At 50.3% G+C, this 21,564-nt stretch overlaps 1 protein-coding gene across 1 annotated transcript in view; it reads left to right on the forward strand.

Moving 5' to 3' along the window:
* Positions 1 to 528: 528 nt before the first annotated feature.
* DLG5 (discs large MAGUK scaffold protein 5) overlaps positions 529 to 21,564 on the forward strand; it is a 110,053-nt gene continuing 89,017 nt past the window's right edge. The window contains exon 1 of the mRNA XM_045568293.1: positions 529 to 864. Coding sequence (XP_045424249.1) covers positions 561 to 864 — 304 coding nt within the window. The 5' untranslated portion in view covers positions 529 to 560. The remainder of the gene's footprint in view (positions 865 to 21,564) is intronic.

A 21,564-nucleotide genomic window follows, 5' to 3' on the forward strand; every position in this document is an offset into this window, starting at 1 on the left:
GCAGGGCTAGGGCCATGGCGGAGCGGGCGGCGCCCGCGGGGCCCCGGTGAACCGGGCCGGGGCGCACGGGGCCGAGGCGGGCGCCAAGCCGGACCGGAGCCGTCGCGGGCCTGGCGGGCCCAGCCCTGGCGACTTTCCCCCAGGAGTTGTAATCTTGTCCGGGGGGCGGCGCGGGGCCCGGCTTTCGGGGCGAGTTTTCTCGCGGGGCCCGGCGGCGCGCGCGGAGGGGGAGGGGGAGCATGCCCGGCTGGAGCCGGGCCTCGGGGCGCGCCCCGGCCGCCGTCCCCACCTCCGCCTCCTCCTTCTCCTCCTCCGTCTCCTCCTCCTCTTCCAGTCCCGCCGCCGCTGCAGCCAACATGGCTGCGCTCCGGAGCCCGGGAGGCGGCCGCTGCTGAGCGCCGCCCGCCGCCCCGGGCCCCCGCCCGCCCAGGCCCCGGCCCATGGCCCCCGCCGCCCCGCGGCTCCCGGCGCGCTAGGGCTGCCGCCAGGCGCTCTCCCGCCCGCCGGCCTCGGGGGGCCCGGCAGCCGTCCGGCGGGGCGGGGCGGCGCGGCCCGCCACCATGGAGCCGCAGCGCCGGGAGCTGCTCGCCCAGTGTCAGCAGAGCCTGGCCCAGGCCATGACGGAGGTGGAGACCGTGCTCGGGCTGCTCGAGGCCGCGGGAGCGCTCAGCCCCGGCGAGCGGCGGCAGCTGGACGAGGAGGCGGGAGGCGCCAAGGCGGAGCTGCTGCTCAAGCTGCTCCTGGCCAAGGAGCGGGACCACTTCCAGGACCTGCGGGCGGCGCTGGAGAAGACGCAGCCTCACCTGCTGCCCATTCTCTACCTGAACGGCGTCGTCGGGCCGCCGCAGCCCGCCGAGGGCGCGGGTGAGTGGCAGACCCTCGCCCGGCCTCGCGGACCGGCCCTCCGCCGCTCCTCCCCCCTGCTCGCCAAGGGAGGTCTCGCCAGGGCCACGGCTCTACCTGGCGATGGCCGCGGGTTGAACTTTCCCTCCCTTTAGCCCATCTGGGGAGGCGGCGACGCGTGGACCCCTAAATCACACCAGCCCCCGCTCCGTCCCGCCGTCCGCGGTGAACAATGCTCCCCCCTGCGGGCCTTCACCCTCCTAGGTGCCTTCGCCGCAGGGTCCTCCGGAGGCCACCGGGTCCAGTCACAGGGCTGGGAGGTAGCTCAGAGGGATGCCCCGTCAGTCCCTTTCAACAGGGCTCCTCACCATCCGCCAGTCCTTTGGGAGCCTGTGCTAGCCTTTAACCGAGGGTGCAGGCTAGAAGACTGGGACCTGGGCTAGGACCAGTGCTCCTAAATTTTGGTCCCTGCCTCCCGGTTTCAGGACTTTCTGGCTGTCCCAGCTCTCTTCCGCCTGCCCAGAGCTCAGTCTCTTAGCTCGCCCAGACTTGCGGTTGATTATGCACAGTGCCTGCCTAGGTTTCTTTGGAAACTGTGGGCCCGGAAAAGTTGGGGAAGTTGCATTGCACCATGGGAAAATCCTAGTAGTGGCTGCTGGGCTCAGTTCCCTCCCTGAGAGCGCTGAGCTGCCTGAGGAGGAAGGCGGTGGCTGGTTCCCTTGGTGGTGCCTTTTGGAACCCCTGTGTTCTTGGTCTTGGAGGTGACTGATTTGTGTGTGTGTGTGGGGGGGGTACTGCTGGGAATTTGTGACAAGTGGTAGATTTGTCCTGCTGGATGGGGACTTCGGAAGCCCAACTTTTTAGCCAGGGTAGCTAGAGAAAGAAGGCATGGCATAGAGGAAGGATGAGAACTAGCATTTGTTGGGCACCACTACTACTATTGTGGCAGACTCACTGCTTTATCATGTTTAATTGTTACTGCTGATAGGCTAGGACCACGGGGTGGGAGGAAGAGCAAAATTATTGTTAACACTCTGTGAGCTATCTATTATTATTACTTTGCCAGGGAGAAAACTCTGGCTTGGAGTGATTAAATTGCTTAGAAACTGTTCGGCACCAGGAGTTTTGAATTATGACCTGTTGTTTCATTTAACATATTCAGAGCCAGGAAACAAAGTGCCGTCTTTCAGGTCTTGTCCTTGTTTTAAGAATGCACTGAAACATACAATAGAAATAAAGATGCATATATAAAAGGAAGAAAGGGTGAATCCAGAGGGCTCATAAACTGCCCTTAGCTACTTGTAGGCCAAAAGCTGACAGGACCCATTTATTTGGCTGTTAAAAGCCTCATTTATTAAGGGGATGATTTTATAAGGTGTTCCTGGTAACAGCTCTCATGTATATTGGCCATCTCCAACTCACTTTTTATAGCTGAAGGAATCTGACATACAGAGAGACCAAACTGCTAGCCACACAGCAGGTCATTTCATTGGTGGCTCCTCTATCTCCACTTTGGGCTTCTGACTTTCTTGCATCTCTGACTGTCAAACCTGCATTCTGTCCCCGCAGCTGTGGTCATATCAGAGTTGCTGGGCAAACCCAGTCCTTTCCTGGGATAGTGCTTTGGGAGATGCTAAGAAGGGGGCTGTTAGATGTGGCCAAGAGGATAAGCACAGAGTGGGATCTCATTAAGGTAATTTTTTCCTTTTTAATTGCTTCTGTTTTCAGAGGAAGTTTATCAAAGATCTGTTTCCAGAATTCTTTCTAAGGAAGCACAGAAGTTAGAAGGCAGATCGGAAGTCCTCTTTTGGATGTGTATGAATCAGCACTAGCTTTAATCTCTGGAATAGATTAATTAATGGATGAATTACCATTAATTAGGTCCAGCCCTTTCCGTGCCTGCTGCAGAAGGTGGTGCCTCATGGGGCTGAAGTTCCGGGAGCCAGTCCTGACCTCTAAGAGAGGGAGAGAATAGGATTTGGATTGTATCCCCTAGGGCAGTGATTTCAGACTCCAGTTTTACCACAATGCCGAGTTCCGTGGCTTCAAAGAGGTTCATGAAATCCTTAGAAAAATAATTTTCAAGGGGCAGTTAAGTTCATTTTATTTAATACATTAGAAAAGTTAGGACAGCATTTGGTATGGCAAGATGCCACTTGGAGCTCCCAGGGGAGAGGGTGACTTGGTGTTCAGTAAATAATGGCGTGTTGGGTCTTTGTAAAGGATGAATTACTGTGCAGTAGTTCACCAACTTTTTTTTTCTTTTAGCCAGGAGGCCTTTCTTTTGGGGCAAATCTCAGTGCTTGAAATTGTTGCTCTGGTTGAAGTGAGGGAGGTCTTGTCCCCGAGAAGCCAAAGTCAGGGAAACCCAGCACTTGGTCCTGCCTCCTTCCACTCCCTAGCGATTTCCATTCTGTGCCCAGGCCGGCAACTCTGCATGTGAGTTGGCCTCAGTTCGAGGCCCTTGTGAAGCCTGAGAGAGGAACCACCTGGCCTCTCTAGGATCCATAGCATCTGGGGAGGCCGCTTTGTCACTGTCTCTCTGTGTTGGAGGTGATGCCGTCACCCACTTACAGACTTTACTGGTGGATTCCACATCCTGTGTGGGCCCCTGATCCAGAACGCCCATCACTGCTGGCACTTGGGCACTGTGGGAGTCTGGTGCCTTGGGCAAATGGTGTCTGGCAGCCCACCACGTGGGGCCTGGAACCGGAAGGAAACTGGGGAGGGCATATGCCAGTGTGTTGGCAGGCCAGTGGGTGAACCAAGCGCATCTGGGCAACTCGTGCTCAGTTAGATCCCCAGACGTTTATAACCTACCCTGTTCGGGCTGGGGGCAACGGAGGTGACCAAGAAACATACAGTGTTGTTCCTTGGGGGGAGTTGCTCCTATTCCAGTATTGATAGTGCACTGCCATTCAGCATCTTGTATCCGTTCGGCATTTGTATTTTCATATGTAAGTGATCCTGAGGCAACCCAGTGCCGGGAGTGGTGTCTTATTATTGTCATTTCATTGGGTTGCAGCGCCTTCTCAGTTACCCCAGTGCTCCTGATGGATATTTCTTCTTGTTACCTGATTAGGCCTTTACACTACAATTTTAGGACATTTCCTATCATTGGGAACTCTGGAATTAGGTAGCTTTTTCTTGTCCCTTGTATGATACGTGCATCTGCAGGGAAGAAGTGAACACCTTTGCCCCTAACTGGTGGTAGGGAGAGGAGAGAACTACTGTTCTCTTCTGAGTGGCTCAGATCTCTCGTGTTTTTCCCAGTTGTATCACAGTCTAGTTTGGTCACGCGGAACTCCATGCAGTCCTTTGTTTTTTCTGTTAGATTCAGTCATCTGTAAGATGGGACTAAGTGTGCTATGCTGCCTGCCTCTGTCGCTGGGAAGCAGATGTGTTAAGGGAGGATTGAAGCATCTGGTCCTGTGCTTGGCCCAGGTGGAGCGTGGGTGCAGATAGAGGCAGGGGTGCACAGGGTGTAATTCCAGCCTGCAGCTTGCCACTTCCCTGAGGGAATGGGACACTCATGAGAGTGACATTATGAGACAAATCACTTGAGTGATATAGATACACAGTTTTTTTCCTGTTTTTAAAATTCTGTATACTGTATACTTTTCCCAGATACTCTCATCTACCTCTAGTGGCTCTAATTACCGTCTAAATGTAGAGGGCTCCCCAAATCATTTCACGCCAGGCCTCTCTGGGGAGGCAGAAGTGGTAGAACTCGTTGATTGCCTGCCAGACCTCTCTACTGGCCTGCTCAGTGCTGAATGTTTCCTTCCTGTACCCGCCCCCGACCTCGCCCCCAACTCCTCCCGTGGTGTGCCGCCTCTTGAGTTTGCTAGTGAGCCTGCTAACCTGGGTTCACCAAACTTGAGGATGGAGATGGCAGCATCAGCTGGAGAGGCCCAGGGAGGCTTCGCCGATGGGCTGGGACTTGGTGTGAAAGTGGAGCTGTGAAGGCACAGGGGGGGAAGGAGGGGCTGCCTGGGCATCAGGCACAGCAGGAGCAGAGGCCTAGCTGTGAAGTCAGACCGGCCTGAGCAGGGGGTTGGCAGGTGGCTCTGGGTGGCAGGGAGGTGGGATGCGAACGTGATCTGAGGCTGAGTGAGCGGTTTGGGTGTGACTTGGAATTCAGGCATCGTACATTGTCACAAATTAAACCTGGAAGTTTTCTTTTTTAAAGGAATAACCCTGCCAGGGCGTTCCTGGTGATTGTCAGGTGTGGCTATCTATTATTCACTAGAGGTTACCTGGGCCTTTTGTTCTCTCCTTGCTCCCTTCGGTAGCAGCCACCTTTTCTTCATCCACTCTGTCCTGTCCGGGAGGGTGGCAGGGGAAGGGTGTTAGTAAAAGCTTCAACCATTGCAGTTTTTCTTTTGATTCTTTTAATTGTGTTATTTGAGAGGAAGTGGCAGAGGAATTTAAAAGTAGTAATTGAGAAGAGGTTTCTAAGTGAAGGGCAGCTTTTATTTGTGTATCAGTTCAGGGTGCCTTTATTGTAAGTGACAGAAACTTAGCTCAAACCATCTAAGGCAGGAAAGAGAAATGTATGGACTTATAACATTCTAAAACCTTGGGAGAGATGGGGGAAAGTGGTCTTTGGAAAAACTGACCCCCTGAGTGCTGCGTGCTCTTCCCATGGGCCTGGAAGGTGGCCTCAGACCCCTCCAGGCTTTATATTCACAGCTCTTGACCAGAGAAGAAAGGGAGCTCTATCCAATCAACCCAGGCAGAAAAATCTCATGGAAGGGTTCTGATTGGCCTGGCTAGGGTCATGTGTCCATGTGAGGCCCAATCACTGTGACCAGGGCTAGAGGACTGAGATTGTTCTCCCTTTGGCCCTGTGCCCAGCAGTGGAACCAGCCAATAGGGTAGGGTGACGGGATACTGTGATTGGCGACCCCTTTTTATACTGTATGGTGTTTTAGAGTGGGCAGAGGCAGTTCTCCAACGGAACACAAGCAGGAGAGATTTTGTGCAGATGAAACAGCAGATGAATGTCCACTGCCCGTGGTGCCACCTTTGTGTGGTGATACAGTCAGCAGACGAAGTCGCTGCTGAAGTGGGCTGGCAGGTTGGGGTAGTGGTGGTCAGTCCTTACTAGATTTTAAACCTTGAGCAAGGCACGCAAACTTTTTTTTGAACTTATCTCTTCTTCTACAAAGTAATTGAAACATTAACTAATTCACTATGCTATTTGGCCATCGATGGTAAATAAAAAGTGGGAAGCATTTTGTTATCTGTGAGCAGTGTAGCATAATAGTGGTGCCATAACCTAGAACTGGCCTTAGAACCAGAAAACTGGGAATCTGCTGAAGGTTCTGTGGTAGCTGCTGGTAGACTACACTAAGCAGGTGTCAGGGTTGCTCTAGGATGTAATTTCTCTGAGCCAAATTCGCTGTTGTATTTTTAATGCCTGGAATAGAGTCTGGCCCAAGATAGGTGTTCAATAACTTTTTGTTGAATGGATGAATAGCCAGTTGTGTGTCGAGTGAATGATGTGTCCCTGTCTCGATGCTCTTCAAATATATGTGCAGATTCCAGATTCCTAAGTGGTGACTTCACAGTGGCAGAGGCTGTGGGAGAGGAGGAAGGCTTGGGCGAGTCCCAGATACACACACCGATATCACCACCCACGGTGTGTCTGTGATGGAAGGAGGTGGTGTGACATTGGTGTCTGAAGTTCCCAAGGTTGCCCATCAGGTACTGGCCATGTGGGGCTGGCTGCCAGGAACCGTGTGGAACACCACATTGCCAGTTGTAGGATTGGAGAGTCCTTCCGTTTTTACACGAAGAATTTGAATGTCAGCCTGGTGTCCTCAAAAGAGCCCTGAGTGGGGATCTGGTCCTAACCGCAACATCTTGACCTGGGCTGAGCCTGATAGCTTCCTGGGGCTTGGGTTTTTTCCCAGGTTAACAGTAAACACAGAAGAGGTTGAGCACTGACTGGGGACTTGCTCAGTCCTGTGAGGTTTTGAGCACTTCCCAGGTGGCATTTTGTCCAAGGAAGTGTAGTGACTGGGTTGGACTAGAGTTCTGGGGCCTTTCCAGCCCTACACCATGATTGCTGTTAATCTGATTGAATGTTCACCTTGAGTGATTTTTGATATTTTGGCTTTCTATTTCCTGAAAAAGTAAGCAGAGTAGGAAAAATGTTTTGTCTGTTTTTTGTCCACCTCATTCCAACCACCTGTACGTTTCGCAGGCCCCAGCGTGAAGAGGCTGTACAGCCATTTCCTGTAACTGGGAAGATGTGAGCCAGAGAAATAGGAGGCAGAGAGCAGGAGGGTTGAACTTCGTGTTGGTCTGTGCAGTATGGATGCTGCGTGTATTCATCATGGAATAATTTTAAATGGGAAATTGGATCTTTTTTTACCTTGTACCTGGGACAGATTGCATATCTTTGAATTGTGTGTCTCTATTGATCTTTTTGAGTCGGAGTCCACGAAAGTGCTATAGAAACATTTTAAATTAAACAGATGTTTGGGGTGTCCCATGTGGGCTATCCATCCCTTGTTGGATAATTACTCATAACTCATTTGCTTTGACTTTTTTTAATTGTGATAAAATTTATATAACATAACATTTACCATTTGAACCTTTTTTCTGTTTTTTTAATTCTGAAAAAATACACATAACTTAAAATTTTTCACTTTTTTTTTTTTTTTTGAGACAGGGTCTCACTCTGTCACCCCAGCTAGAGTACAGTGGTGTCATCATAGCTCACTGTAACCTCAAACTCCTGGGCTCGAGCGATCCTCCTGCTTCAGTCTCCCTAGTAGCTGGGACCACAGGCGTGTGTCACCATACCTGGCTAATTTTTCTTTTTTTTTTGAGACAGAGTCTCACTTTTTTGCCCGGGCTAGAGTGAGTGCCGTGGCGTCAGCCTTGCTCACAGCAACCTCAAACTCCTGGGCTTAAGTGATCCTACTGCCTCAGCCTCCCGGGTAGCTGGGACTACAGGCATGCGCCACCATGCCTGGCTAATTTTTTCTATATATATTTTTAGTTGTCCAGATAATTTTTATTTCTATTTTTAGTAGAGACGGGGTCTCGCTCAGGCTGGTCTCGAACTCCTGAACTCGAGTGATCCACCCGCCTCGACCTCCCAGAGTGCTAGGAATACAGGCGTGAGCCATTGTACCTGGCCAAAATTTACTATTTTAACCATTTTTAAGTGTGCAGTTCAATGGAATTAAGTATTTTCACACTGTTGTACAAACATCAACACCATCCATCTCCAAAACATTTTCGTCTTGTAAAGTTGAAACTCTGTACCCATTAAACAGTAATTCCTTGTTGTCCGGTACCTCAGCCCTGGCAACCACCATTCTACTTTATGTTTCCATGAATTTGTCTGCTTTAGATATCTTTTGTAAGGGGGTCAATACAGTATTTGTCTTTTTGTGACAGGCTTATTTCGCTTACCATAATGTCCTTAAGGTTTGTCCATGTTGTACCATGTGTCAGAGTTTTTTTTTGAGGCTGAATGATATTCCATTGTGTGTCTATACCACATTTTGTTTATTTATCTGTCAGTGGACACTTGGGTTGTTTCCACCTTTTGACTATTGTGAATAATGCTGCTGTGAACACGGGTGTACATACATCTCTTCGAGGCCCTGCTTTCACTTATTTTGGATTTATACCCAGAAGTGGAATCGCTGGGTCATATGGTAACTGTATGTTTAATTTTTTGAGAAATGGCTGTACTGTTTGCTTTGAGTTTTAATTAAGGCTATCCATACTGTCCGTAACACCTTGACTTGGAGGTGGGTGATGTTTTCTTTCCTTTTGTTCTTCTAAAAATTGTGTATTTTTTTTCCTCTAAATGTTTTGGAAAGTCTCAGGATGGTTCCTTTGGACTTCAAAGAAAGATTTTAGTTTCAGCATCATCTGCAACTCTTTTGAGCCCAGAAATTAACTTGTACAATCCCAGCAGCATTCATAGCTGGCAGCCAAAGGATGTTCACACATTTCCTTCATGTTTCCAGCACTGCTGTCTTCATCCCAAAGGCCTTGAAGTACGTTAGATATTTCTGCTTTGTAGACACTTCCTCTTCCCATTCAGGGTTAGCTTGGTTGTTCAGTCTAGAATTTAGGGTAATAAGGCTATCAAGACTTTTCTCAAAAGATCTAGATCAGCATTTCTCAAAGAAACATCTATTCAACACTGGTTTGGTGGAATGTTGATGGTGTTGCTTGCTAAAAGGGTTCTGTGGTCAGACACATTTGGGCAGTGCTGGTTTGAGCAGTTTAGGCTCCTTTGCAGCAGGCCTCTTGAGAGCGCTAAGCCAGTGTGCTTTGGGACTTCTCTAGAATGGTTTCACTAGACAATGTTTCCCAAACTGACTTGACCACAGAGTCCCTTTTTCATGGAGCATCTTGCGACATCAGTGTTCTAAGGGATGCACTTTCGGGAAACTTCAGCATTAATGCTTGAACTGGAATATCAATGCATACCATCATTTTTTGTTTTTCTCCTAGCCCTCTCATTTGGAGTATCAAAACCTTAAACTTAACCATTCTTTTAAATTCTGATACCAGCTGAAATATACCGCTGTGATTCTGGGGCCAGTAGCCATCGTTTTCAGATGTATGTCCTCTCCAGTCCTCTGTTTCCCTGATGTGGCTGGACAAGAATGAAGTCTGGTTTTGTGATCATTATATTTTGAGATGTTAAACCTCTCTTGGTCTTCTCTAGGTCTGAGTGAGCAGGAGTGTGCTTTGGGTCACAGTTGGGGTTTCTGGGAACACTTTGGAAGGATGTTTGGTTTGGTGGCTGCAGGTCTGGGTCTGGTTAACGGTCAGGCAAGTCTTTGCTGAGCCCCTGGGAGGTGCTGGGCTGTGGGACAGGGAAGATAGTCTCTGCTCTGAGAGTGTTATGTTATTTTAGGAAGGATGGTGACAGGGATGAGTGACCCAGGTGGCCTGAGCATTATCGGTGGGTTTGCTGCCAGGGAGTGAGGCCACAGGACTAGAGACAGCTGAGTGTCATGAGCCTACTCTTGGGAAACCCCACAGACTGGAGTTTAAATCCTGGCTCTTCCATCCTAAACTGTGTGACTTCAGCAAGTCACTTAACCTCCTGGGCTTTCTTTTCCCTGTCTGTAAAAGGGGCTAATAGTTTCCTCCTAGGGTTTTGGCGAGGATGGAGATGATGTAGGTGAGGCAACCTGCTGCCACCACCAATGCTACAGCTGTTGGGGACGGCTTGCCCCCAAGTAGAGAGCGAGCCCCCAGCCTGTGCATGGAATCAAGAGGCGTCCCAGGGCGCAGGCCATACTTGGAGTTAAAGCGAGGGGTGCCTAAGGGAGAGGTCTGGAGTGTCCGTGGTTGAGGAGGTCCACGCTTCTCTGTGCTGAGAACACACTTTCACGGTACTTTGTTCCCGGAGCCCACATTTTAAAGAGGGCACTGCCACGACATGTGAAGAGTTCAATTTCAAAAGGACCTTGGAAAGAGTTTTTGAGGAAAGGAGACTTAGAGGGGCTTGGAAAATGCCTGTTTTCAGATGGTGCAGGGCTAATGATGAGATGTGATTCTCTTTGACCCCAGAGAGTGGAACATGGGCTGGGAGGCAGAATTGAGTTCAATTTAAGGATGGACTGTTCTCCCTCTCACTCTTCCTTCCTTAAAACTTCTTATAAGACTTTCAAACATATGCAGGAACACAGAGGATAATTTAACACGCACTTGTGGACCATTACCCACCTCTCCCAGCAACCTTTGGTTTTCTATGATTGTCGAGTACCGTGGCTGGAAGGGATCTTAGAGACTACTTTGCCCAAACTCCTTGTTTTACACATGAGAAACAGCAGTCCTGAGGCACCAAGTGACTTGACCAGGATCTCATGGCATGCCACTGGCAGAGCTGGACACTAGCTCTAGGATCTAGGTCTTTTCCCAGACTGGGGCTTTTTCCAAGACATCTCTGCCAGGAGCAGGCTAGGTGGGAAGACTCAGAGCCTTGGCTGGTTTTTCCTGATCTGGGCCTGGTTTTGCAGGTGCTGGCCTTTACAGGGAGGGTAAGCATGTAGCAGAGCATCCAGCTCATGGAGTTGTGCTATAGCCTCTCATTCCTTTTGTTGGTTTTTTTTTTTTTTTTTGAGACAGAGTCTTGCTCTGTTGCCCAGGCTAGAGTGCCTGGAGTGCCATGGCATCACCCTAGCTCACTGCAACCTCAAACTCCTGGGCTCAGGCAATCCTTCTCCCTCAGCCTCCTGAGTAGCTGGGACTGCAGGCACGTGCCATCATGCCCAGCTAATTTTTTTTTCTATTTTTAGTAGAGACAGGGTCTTATTCTTGCTCAGGCTGGTCTTGAACTTCTGACCCCCAGCTATCCTCCTGCCTTCGACCTCCCATAGTGGTAGGAATACAGGTGTGAGCCACTGTACCTGGCCAGGCCTCTCATTCCTGACCATTGAAAAAAATCTTTTATCAGCCCCTGCAATTGGTATTTGCATTTTACAGATGGGCCAACTAGGCCAAGAGAGTTTGGCAGCTTGCTTAGGGCCACCAGCTGCAGAGAAGTTGGGCAAGCTTTGGAGTCCTTGTCAGTTTCTTTATAATGGTTGCATTTGTTCTGTACTGCAGTCCATCATGTGAAGATTTCTGCATCCCGGGCCTTGGACACCCCTCCCCTTCTCATTACAGCATTCATTCATTCAGCAGACATGTTCTGAGCATCTGTCACCTGGGGTAGGGGGTGGCATTTGGATGCAGACATAGGACACGACATCTACATTTAGTGCTGTCTCCTTTGTTTGTGACACAGCAAAAACACTGGGTGCTGACTGCCTTGGCTTCTTATTGCTTAGTCACAGGGCAGAGTTCAAGCAGGAAAGTGACTCAGCCACTGAGCCTCTTGCTCCAGGGGAAAAAGCCCTTTTATAAAGATAAGAGGATAAAGGCCTCGTGGACACTGAGTTGGGGCGCACCCTGATAGCCAACCTCAGTAGGAACTGGATCCAAGAAAAAGCAAGAAAGCAAACACAAGCAAAATGTGCTGGTTCTGGGTCCTTACCCTGGAAAGAATAGAGCTGAACCTGTGGCGGCTTAGAGTTTCGGGGCTGTGTGTGACTATATATATGCCTGTGCATTCTCCTACTCATTTCTGCTAGAAAAGGGTAGATCACCTTTAGGTATCTTGTCATATTTCCCCCCAGTTTTGTGGGCCCTGTGAGAAGGAACAAAACAGTGACCAGCTGTCCTTGTTTCTGTGAGAAGCTGTGAAATTTCATATACTCTTCATCTTTTGGGCTCAACCTCCCTCATATTAAGGCTTTTCATGAAAACTCAGTGCAGTTGCTCACAGTGTCGTCTACTTGCATGAGATCACACAACCTTTAGGGTGGAGCCCAGATTCGGACCATATTTTGTCTGTCCAACCATCAGTCTGTCTGTCCATCCATCCAGCAGGTACCTGGCCACTGCTCTGTACCAGGCTGTGCTAAGTGCCAGGCACTCAGACATGAGAAGACATTATCAACATCCATGGACAACACCCTCACCTGGATTTGTTCTTTTAGCTGGAATACGTATCCTATGGTTTATCAAAAGTGTTCCTTTTTAATTGCTCTATTCTGGAGCTTTTAGAAATGCCAGAGACGTAATCAGCCTCACTTTTTTTTTAATTGATGCATAATAGATGTACCTAGTTTTGGGGTCAGCATAGCTTTTGGCTTTCTGCTTCTCACCTTCCATTTTGTGGTTCATGGCATATGAAAAGTGTTCTTTGTGTAAACATCTGTAAGATTCTCAGAAGGGCAACAAAGAAGATGATTCCTCCTCCCCTGCTAGGAGTTCACTGTCTCATTGCAAATCCCTGACTTGGTAGCTTGAAGGAGCAGACAGGCATCTAGCAATGTAGATAAGGTATCTGGCAATAGAGATGGCGAGGCCGTTTGGACTTACGGCACCTAAGGAAAGGGTGTACGGTGCACTGGGTGCAGGTGGATGGCTGCGAGGAGGGAGGCCGGCCTGGCAGGCTTGGGGGGGAGTGCACAGACCAAGCCTTGGGAAAGAATCTGCTCTGTGACTAGAGGGTCTGTACAGGAATTTGGGGCTTCCAGTGGTTGCATTCGCTCAGCAGGCCAGGCTTACCAGCCTCTCTGGCCACCTCTTCCTGGCATTCTCTCCAGGTTGTTCTCTCGTGACGCTGCTGGAGCTGGGGCTGGAGAGAGGAATGGGCCAAGTTGGCAGGGGGTGGGAGGGTGGTCTGTGATGTGTGAGGGAAGACCCTGTGGCCACAGGTGGCAGGTGAGGGACATAGACTCACTGGCCTTACCAGGATCCTCCGAGGCGTCTGGCTGGCTGTGAGTTGCTGCGTGGATTGGAAAGCCAGCTAAGTTCCAAGTCTGAGAATTACAACTGGGATGTTTGGAAGTCAGAGTCTGTGAGTCCTCTGGGGAGTTTGAGATGTGTTTCCATGTGGTGGCCTTCTCTTTGGGGAGGAGAAGGGAGGTTGAGGGGAGAGGCAACTGAGGGGACCACTGCTTTCCACCTGTGTCCCCATGACCACTTCATGTAACCTCACCAGGCCTTGGTGTCCTCGCCTCTCAGATGGGATCCATGACACCACCTCCCTTCCACTGCTGACGTGAAAGGTGAGTGGGTGTTGCAGGTACATGGTCACAGGCATGTAGGTGGGTGTGTGCTGTGCAGGTGGGAGGCATTTGTATTGCATGATGCTTTGTCTCTCTCTTTTTTTTTTGAGACAGAGTCTCACTCTGTTGCCTGGGCTAGAGTGCCGTGGTGTCAGCCTAGCTCACAGCAACCTCAAACTCCTGGGCTCAAGCGATCCTCCTGCCTCAGCCTCTCGCGAGTAGCTGGGACTACAGGCATGCACCACCATACCCGGCTAATTTTTTCTATATATTTTTAGTTGTCCAGCTAATTGCTTTCTATTTTTTTAGTAGAGATGGGGTCTCGCTCTCGCTCAGGCTGGTCTCGAACTCCTGAGCTCAAAGGATCCACCCGCCTCGGCCTCCCCAGAGTGCTAGGATTACAGGCGTGAGCCACCGCACCCGGCCTGCTTTGTCTCTCTTGTGTTTATTTTCTCATTCGCTCTCACCAGCAATTCCAGGGCAGGTTGCTTGGTTTGTTTCCTTCTCTATCTCACACTCAAGGTGTGGGCTACAGACTAGTGCTGGTTTGCAAACTCCTGGTTCCTGGTCTGTGATGAAGTAAGCACAGAGATTGAGAGTAAGTGTTCAGCAACCTTTACGGCAAGTTGACCTTGCTGGGACTCATTGAACAGGTATAGACTGCCTCAGCATCATCAGATCACATGGTGAGTGGTGTGGCGTGAGCTCCACGTGACGGGCATTGGTAGTAAGACCATATGGTTGCAAATAAAAAGGTGGAGCTCTGTGCTGCTGCTGTCCCCCCTCTCCAAACAGTCCACAACCTTGGGAGGAGCATCAGACAGGGAGAGCAGGCAGGATCAGGCCAGTGCATGATGTTTGCACTCTAGCAGTTTGTGACAGCTCAAGGCAGTGGGGTCTCAGGGCAGAGACTTACCAAGGAGCAGTTGTTTCCATTTCATACCCCTGACGCTTACTGTGCAAATGCTTTTCTTGCCCTTCCCCTGTCAGGCATGGTTCAGGTAGGTTTGGTACGAATCCACACTGGAACACAACCTTGAACTCGATCCCATTCCACCTCTTAGACTGGTGGGAGCTAGAAAGCTGGATAATGTCTGTTGAGGGTGGGCGTGGGGCTGTGGGAACTCACAGCCCTGCCAGTGCAGGCCGTCCAGGGGCCGCTGGTCGGGCCCCCGCAAAGCCCTGGCCCAGCAGCCACTCTCCGGGGTGTGAATCCCTCAAGTGCTCACACAGGTCCCTAAGGCGAGGGTCTGCCCAGCAGGGCTGAGGAACCTGCGGCCTTCTCATTTCAAGATTGTTGTTTTTTAAGCACCAAAGGAAGCAAGAAAAGCTTCATCTTTCTCTACTCTCCCTTTTAATAAAAGGATTTGTTCTGTAAAATTTGGACTCAGTCAGAAGGCTGCATTTAAGGGCCTAGAAGGCCGCAGGTTCCCCTTCCCTGCCAGTGCTGTGTGTGGTGGTGAGGGGGGTGGCCGGGCATCCGTCCCTGGAGAGCTCAGGGTGCAGTGGGTGGGCATGACCCTGCAGTCTGCTGCAGCAGTTCCAAGTGACTGATGAGACGCACACATGGCAGGCAACGTGAGGCCTCGTAATGCATAGTGCTCAGTGAAAATGTAAGAAATAGAGCATGGATAGCACAGTGCTATTATGTAAATTACTAATTCAAAACAATACCGTTTTGCAAGAACACAAAGAAGATAAACACAAGAGAATGGTTGCCTGTGGGCGAGGGACGGGAAATGGGAGTAAAAGGAAATCAGGAAAACATGAGGAGGAGGAGGAAAGGAATACATCACTTTCTTGTCCTGGCGCTGTCTTAGAGGGAAGGGTCGGGGCTGTGCTCCATCTGTGGAGCGCTGTGGCATCTCTGTGCCTTGGCTGAGCTGGCACCTTCAGGCAGACTGTTCACCTAGAAATGGCCTCATGGTTACCGGTGCTATTCCAGGGGCGTTAAAGTCACCCAGTGGGGAAGGGCAATTGTGGTTGATGGGACAATTGACACAGTAAGAAAACTGAGTGTTTTTAATAATCATCTAGGTGGTTGTGGGAGCAAGAAGTGAGCAAGCATTTGATTTAAACACGACTTTGTGAATATGCATCAACAATGCAAACACCTACATTCTCATCTTGGCCGCAGTGGAAAAGTATGAGTGGTCTAGAAAAATAACCTCAGTTCTGTGTGGTTATTGAGCTTATGATGCTTTGCAATACAAACCATATAGGACAGGGAGACAGGAGATTTAATCTTCAGGAAGTTAAAATCCGGATCAGGAGCTACTTAATTTTTTTTTTTTTTTTGAGATGAGGTGTCACTCTGTTGCCCAGGCTAGAGTGCAGCCTCTATTCATGGGCACATCCTGGCGCACCACAGCCTCCAACTCCTGTGCCCACGCCATCCTCCTGCCTCAGCCTCCCGAGTACCTAAGACTATAGGTGCAAATTCATTTATGTTTCATATACACCTTGTACACATAGCCTGAGGGTGATTTTATACAATATTTTAAATAATTTTTTTACATGAAACAAAGTTTGTGTACATTGAACCATCAGAAAGCAAAGACATTACTCTGTCCTGTTGGTGCTTAAAAAGTTTCAGATTTTGCAGTATTTTGGATTTTTGAATTAGGAATGCTCAACCTGTAATTAAAAAAGTATTGCTTGGTTTAAAAAATTACATGATTAGTTAGCCATGTTTACTGTAGAGATTTTAGAAAGTGCAGGTAATCAAAAGGAAAATAAGTTGCAGGTAATCTTACTAACTGGAGATAACCACTGTAAAGCATTTTATTCCCCAAGAGTGAAAAAAGGGATTTTTTTTTTTTTTTTTTGAGACAGAGTCTTGCACTGTCACCCTGGGTCGAGTGCAGTGGCGTCATTGTGGCTCACTGCGACCTCCAACTCCTGGGCTCAACTGATCCTACTGTCTCAGCCTCTTGAGTAGCTGGGACTACAGGCACATGCCACAGCACCCAGCTAATTTTTCTATTTTTAGTAGAGATGGGGTCTTGTTCTTGCTCAGGCCGGTCTCCAACTCCTGAGCTCAAGCCATCCTCCTGCCTGGGCCTCCCAGAGTGCTAGGATTACAGGTGTGAGCCACTGTGCCTGGCCAAGGGATCATTTTTGATGGGTGCACAGTATTGCCCTATCAGGATTTATGCTACCAGCTCCCCTTGACTGGAGATTTAGAGATTTCCCATTTTTCTGTATAAATAATGCTGTAGTACTACATCTCCTTACGTGCAGATCTTCATTTCTCAGGGTAAATTCCTGGAAGTGGTGTTATTGTGTCAAAGGGTGTGGACTTTTTAAGGCTGTTGATGTTAATACAAATTGCCAGGCTGAGGGTGGTGATTCTGAGTTCATGGTCAGGTTTCTCCAGGTGCAGTCTGGGGCGTGGCTTTTTCAGAACCACCTGGGAAGCTTCTGTGGGATGGAGACTCTGGGCCTCCCCCCAGGCCTCCTGCATCAGAGCCTGGGGCTGGGCTGGTCCCAGGAGGTCCTTTTACTCAGCCCTGTTTGGGAGATAGTACACTGTGTCTCCTCAGTGTCTGAGCCTGCCCAGGAGGGACGCGGAGAGGCCACATCTGCCTGTCCCCTCTAAGGGAGAGCTGTGGTGTCAATGCGTCTTGGGGGCCGTCAGTGAGAAGACCACAGCTCGGGGACTTTGCTCGGGGAGCCATTTTGTTCATTGGTAAAGTGGGAGTTTCAGAGTGGAGTCTAACATGCTCTCTAGTGTGAACACACGAGCTTCTCTTACTGATGTCACAGGTAAGAAGGATCTCACGGCTGGCTTTGGGGCTGGGCCGGGCCAGATCTGGGAAGGCAGCACTGGGAGAAGTGGGTCAGGACAGAGAGCTCGTCTTTCCAGCCATTCCCCGGGGAACTGCGGGCTGATCTGCTGTGGGAGCAGGGTGCTGTTGGCCCAGGCCCACCCGGGCCCTGGTGTCTTTCTGTCGGGTTAGCAAAGAGGAGCTGCTTCTGCCCCTCAATTGCCATGTCATGCACCTGGGAGCAAGAGTGCCAGGAGCCCCTGAATCCCTGAGCCCCTTCCTGCCAGTGTGGCCCCCAGAAGTCACTGATGCTGCCTTTTAGATGTGATGCAACAGCCTTCCTTTGGACGGCCACACCTGCACCGTGTGGACCTGCTAGTCCAGAGCTGTACCCAGCCAAGGCTAACTCTTGCCCTGTAACCTCCAGGAGGCTACTGTAGACGGGCTGTTTCCCAGTCGTCCCTGCTGACTGTGCTTTGCTTCTTGGGCTACAAGTCGGAAGGGATTTCATTCATTCACTTACGCAAACAAACACTGTGTTGTGATGGAGTCGAGATGAACGATCCGCGTTAGGGAGCAGACAGCAGTGCCGCTGACTCGGGGGCTGGTAAGTTATGCTCCACTGTGGGTAGCGACAAGGGGCCTGGGAAACAAATCCAAGGAAGGGTTTGATTTTATCTTGTGGCAGGGCGCATTGGGGCGGGGGTCAGTCTGCTGGAGGAGGTAACTTGAGAGCGGACGTCCACCTGGTGATGGGTGGGTGTAGCTGGCCAGCGTTCCAGGCTGGGGAGCAGAAGCCCGAGGATGCGCAGCAATGCAGGAAGGAGCCAGGCACTCGGGGTGACCGTGAGCCCAGTGGTGACTAGACGGTGGTCTGGTCGGGGAGGGCTGGAGAGGGAGCAGGGGCTATGCCAAGGATCCGGCCTAGTGTCTCACAGACCTGGGCTCCAGATCTGCTTCTGCCGCTTCTCAGCAGGCTGCCTGATGTCTCAGAGCCTTGGCTTCCTCACCTGCAGGATGCAGGTACTAAGACCAATTTTAGAGGGGTTATTAAATGATATAATACAAGCAAAGTGTATAGAAGAGAACTTGCGCATAATCAGTAATTAGTGTTTGTCTCCTTCCTTTAAATGCTGGGGTGAGACTTCAACTTTATCCCAACAGGCCTAAGGGAGCCATGGAAGGTGGTAGAGCACAGGATTGATGAGATTATGTCTATTTGCTGCTGTGCTTGGGTGTTTGGTGGTCTGTGAAGATACTCTGGGGTGCAGGGTGGTGAGACTAGACAGATGGGCTGAGGCCAGGATGAGCGAGAAGAGTCATTGCTGTCACGATCCCCTGCTGGTGGGCTGCAGGGATGGCCTGCTGGAATTCTGCACAGAAGTGTTGCAAGGAGAGGCCAGATGAGTCAGCTACCCCTGAGGGACTATCCTCTAGGACAGTTTGAGCGGAACCTGCGGAGTCGGACACTTCCCAAGCACGAGTCTGGTTGTGAGAAGGTGGGATGAGTGTCCGGAGAGGGGCAGAAAGCGAGCCAGAGCCTGTGGAAACAGGCCAGAGAGCCCTGTGTGATGGCAGCGTAGAAAATGTAGACTGACCACTTACGGTGAGCACCCAGTCCTCCCGGCAGCCCTAAGATGAAGGGCTGTTATTGTCCCTGTTTTACAGATGAGGGAACCGAGGCACAGACAGGTTAAGTCACTTGCCCATAGTCCCAAGCTCTAGCGAGTCAGGTTTTATTGTTGAACGTTGGAGTCCCGAGGGCTTGCCCGCTGAGCCAAGATGGAAAATCAGAGCAGTCTTCGGGGATGCTAGGCTTAGAGTTTTCAGCTGCCAGTTCCTGCTGGCAGATTTCAGTTGCCCACGAGGAAGATCATTGCAGCCAGGAGTGCTGGTCTGCGATGGGGTGGCTGCCTGTGGAAGTGGCGAGCTCCCCCGTGGCTGCAGGAGCGAGCATAAGTGCCTTCATTGTTGGGGAGACAGGTTACCTGCCGCCCTAGTCCCTGCCAACCTCAGGACCTTCTGATTCATACCCGTACCCCCTTGCAAAATCCTCTGGGAGCTGGGTTTTGAACTGCGTGGCATCTGGATGTTTGCAGAGGCAGGCACCGTGAGAGCCCCTTGCGTGGGGGCAGGAGTATGCATACTGCATCTTAGAGAATGTTCCTACTGTATCCAGGGTGACTGCAGGGACCTCAGAAATCAGCCCTGCAGGTGGGCACAAGTCTGGGGGAATTCCGAGGAAACCTAACTCCAGGCTGGTCCGTGCGTCGTCAGAGTGCGTGGAGGGGTGGCAGGTCTGGGGCAGTGCTCACTCTCTTCCAGCCCTGGCTGGTTAATAACAGCTGTCCTGCAGCTGCACACCTCTGCCACATCTGGGTAGGAGGAAGATCCTAGGATGGCTGCCCGCCCTGGTGCGGGGGACCTCGGGTGAGTGCACTCTCTCCTTGGGTCTTTGCGTCTAGCATCCGGTGACCCTGCACAGCAGCTTCCTCCACTTTCTCACCGCCTGCCTGGCTCTCCCAGGCATGCACAGGCCTGTCAGGAGCCAGGTCTTGGAGGTGGCAGGGGCTCGCTTCCTCAGGAGCACGGGGCAAGCCCCAACCTGAAGGGACAGATCCGGAGCCCAGCCTCGTGACTTGTGTGCCCTCAGGAGCTGCTCCCTCGCTGGTGCCAGGTGGTGTCATCCGGGGGTCGGATTAAAAGATAACTCCATTGGCAGGAGGAAGTAGGCCTTTTCTGGCTTTAATAACCAAGCCCACGGCCTGCTCTGTGCAGGGTCCCCCAGCCCCCCTTCCTGGGTGCCTCTGCTTCTCCTCTTGCTCCTGTCCCACGCCCTGCAGCCCGGCCAGGACAGCCCACCCTCACTCAGATGGTGCAGCTACCTCTTGTCTCCCTCACCTTGTCCTAGCCTCCCTCTGTGGAGAGGTTTTTAAATCCTAATGAGCAATTCAGCAGGATTTGCTTTTCTTTCTCTCCCTCCTTCTCCAAGAAAAACAGTGTCCCAGGGAGCTGCAGAGTCCAAGTGTGGTGGGAGGTGGAGATGTGGAGGTGGAATCTAGGCCAGGTTGGCGGGGGAAGTGCAGGGCCACCTCGGTCTGAGCGTGGGGGCTGGGTGAGCCATGTGTCACTTAGTCACCAACACTGATGGGGGAGGCTGCTCTGGCTCCTGGGAGGAAGGTGCTTGTGATAGCGAGAGCTGCCGTGGTCATGAGTGGTCTTGGGTGGTCCCAGGCTCCTGGGCCCTAAATGGGCAATCACAGTCCTTTTGAGGGTCTCTGGGGAGCCCCAGAGGGCTGTCCTGTCTGGGCAGTGGAGATGGAGGAGAAGGCCCTGCCTGGAAATACCACCACCAGCAGGTGACCCAGGGGTAAGGGGACCAGCGTGTTCTGATAGAATATTTTCGAACTTCTTTACCATGTCTTCTATCTTTGTACAGGTCTCATTTTGGGAATCACATACTTTTTTTTTTATTCTACCACTAAGAAATGGTACAATAGATTTTTTCTTTATGTGTTTATCTGTTTGCCTAAATATTATCTTATTAAGAGAAAAGATTCTCTTAGGATATTTTCCCTTTTTGGGTGCATAAAACACAGCCACACCGGTATAACATTACTCACCTATTTTTAAATCACCTCTTGTTACTAAATAGCAACAATTACATCAAACAGTTATCTGGGCAGTGGGATTCTTTTTCTTTAGACTTTTCTGTTTTAAACAAATTTTCAATAGCGTTCCCTTTTTTCTCCAGCATTTTGTTTTGAAAATTGTCAGATCCACAGAAAAGTTGAAAGGGTAGTAGGATAAACACTTGTATAGTCTTCCCCTAGATTTACCAGTGGTATTTGCATGTTTACTTTCTCTCTCTTTTTCTCCGTGTGTATCCAAATACTTTTTTTTTTCCTGATCCATTTGGGAAAAAGTTGGGGACATCAGGACACATCCCTCCTAAGGCTCTGAAGCACGCGTGAACCGGGAGGTGTTTGTACAGGACACACCATCGTCACACCCAAGAAAATCTGCACTGATACAATAATATCCTGTAGTCTATAGTCTTTTTCAAATGTCTGTAATTGTCCTATACTTAACCTTTTTGAGATTTTTAAAAATCTAGGCTCTAATAACATGTTGCATTTGGTTGTTATGCTAATGTTATGCTAATCAAGTATAAACGTGATTATGGGTGATTGACAGATCTCTGTTAGAACACATTGTTATGATACAGACATTCACACACACTACTGATGTCCCCAGGCTGTCTTAGAATTTTTGAAACTTGGGATGGACCTGGGAGATCTACTCTCCTCTTTATAGAATCTGTGGTCAGAAAG

The sequence above is a fragment of the Lemur catta genome, chromosome 14, assembly GCF_020740605.2.
Source record: "Lemur catta isolate mLemCat1 chromosome 14, mLemCat1.pri, whole genome shotgun sequence".
Taxonomy (NCBI): domain Eukaryota; kingdom Metazoa; phylum Chordata; class Mammalia; order Primates; family Lemuridae; genus Lemur; species Lemur catta.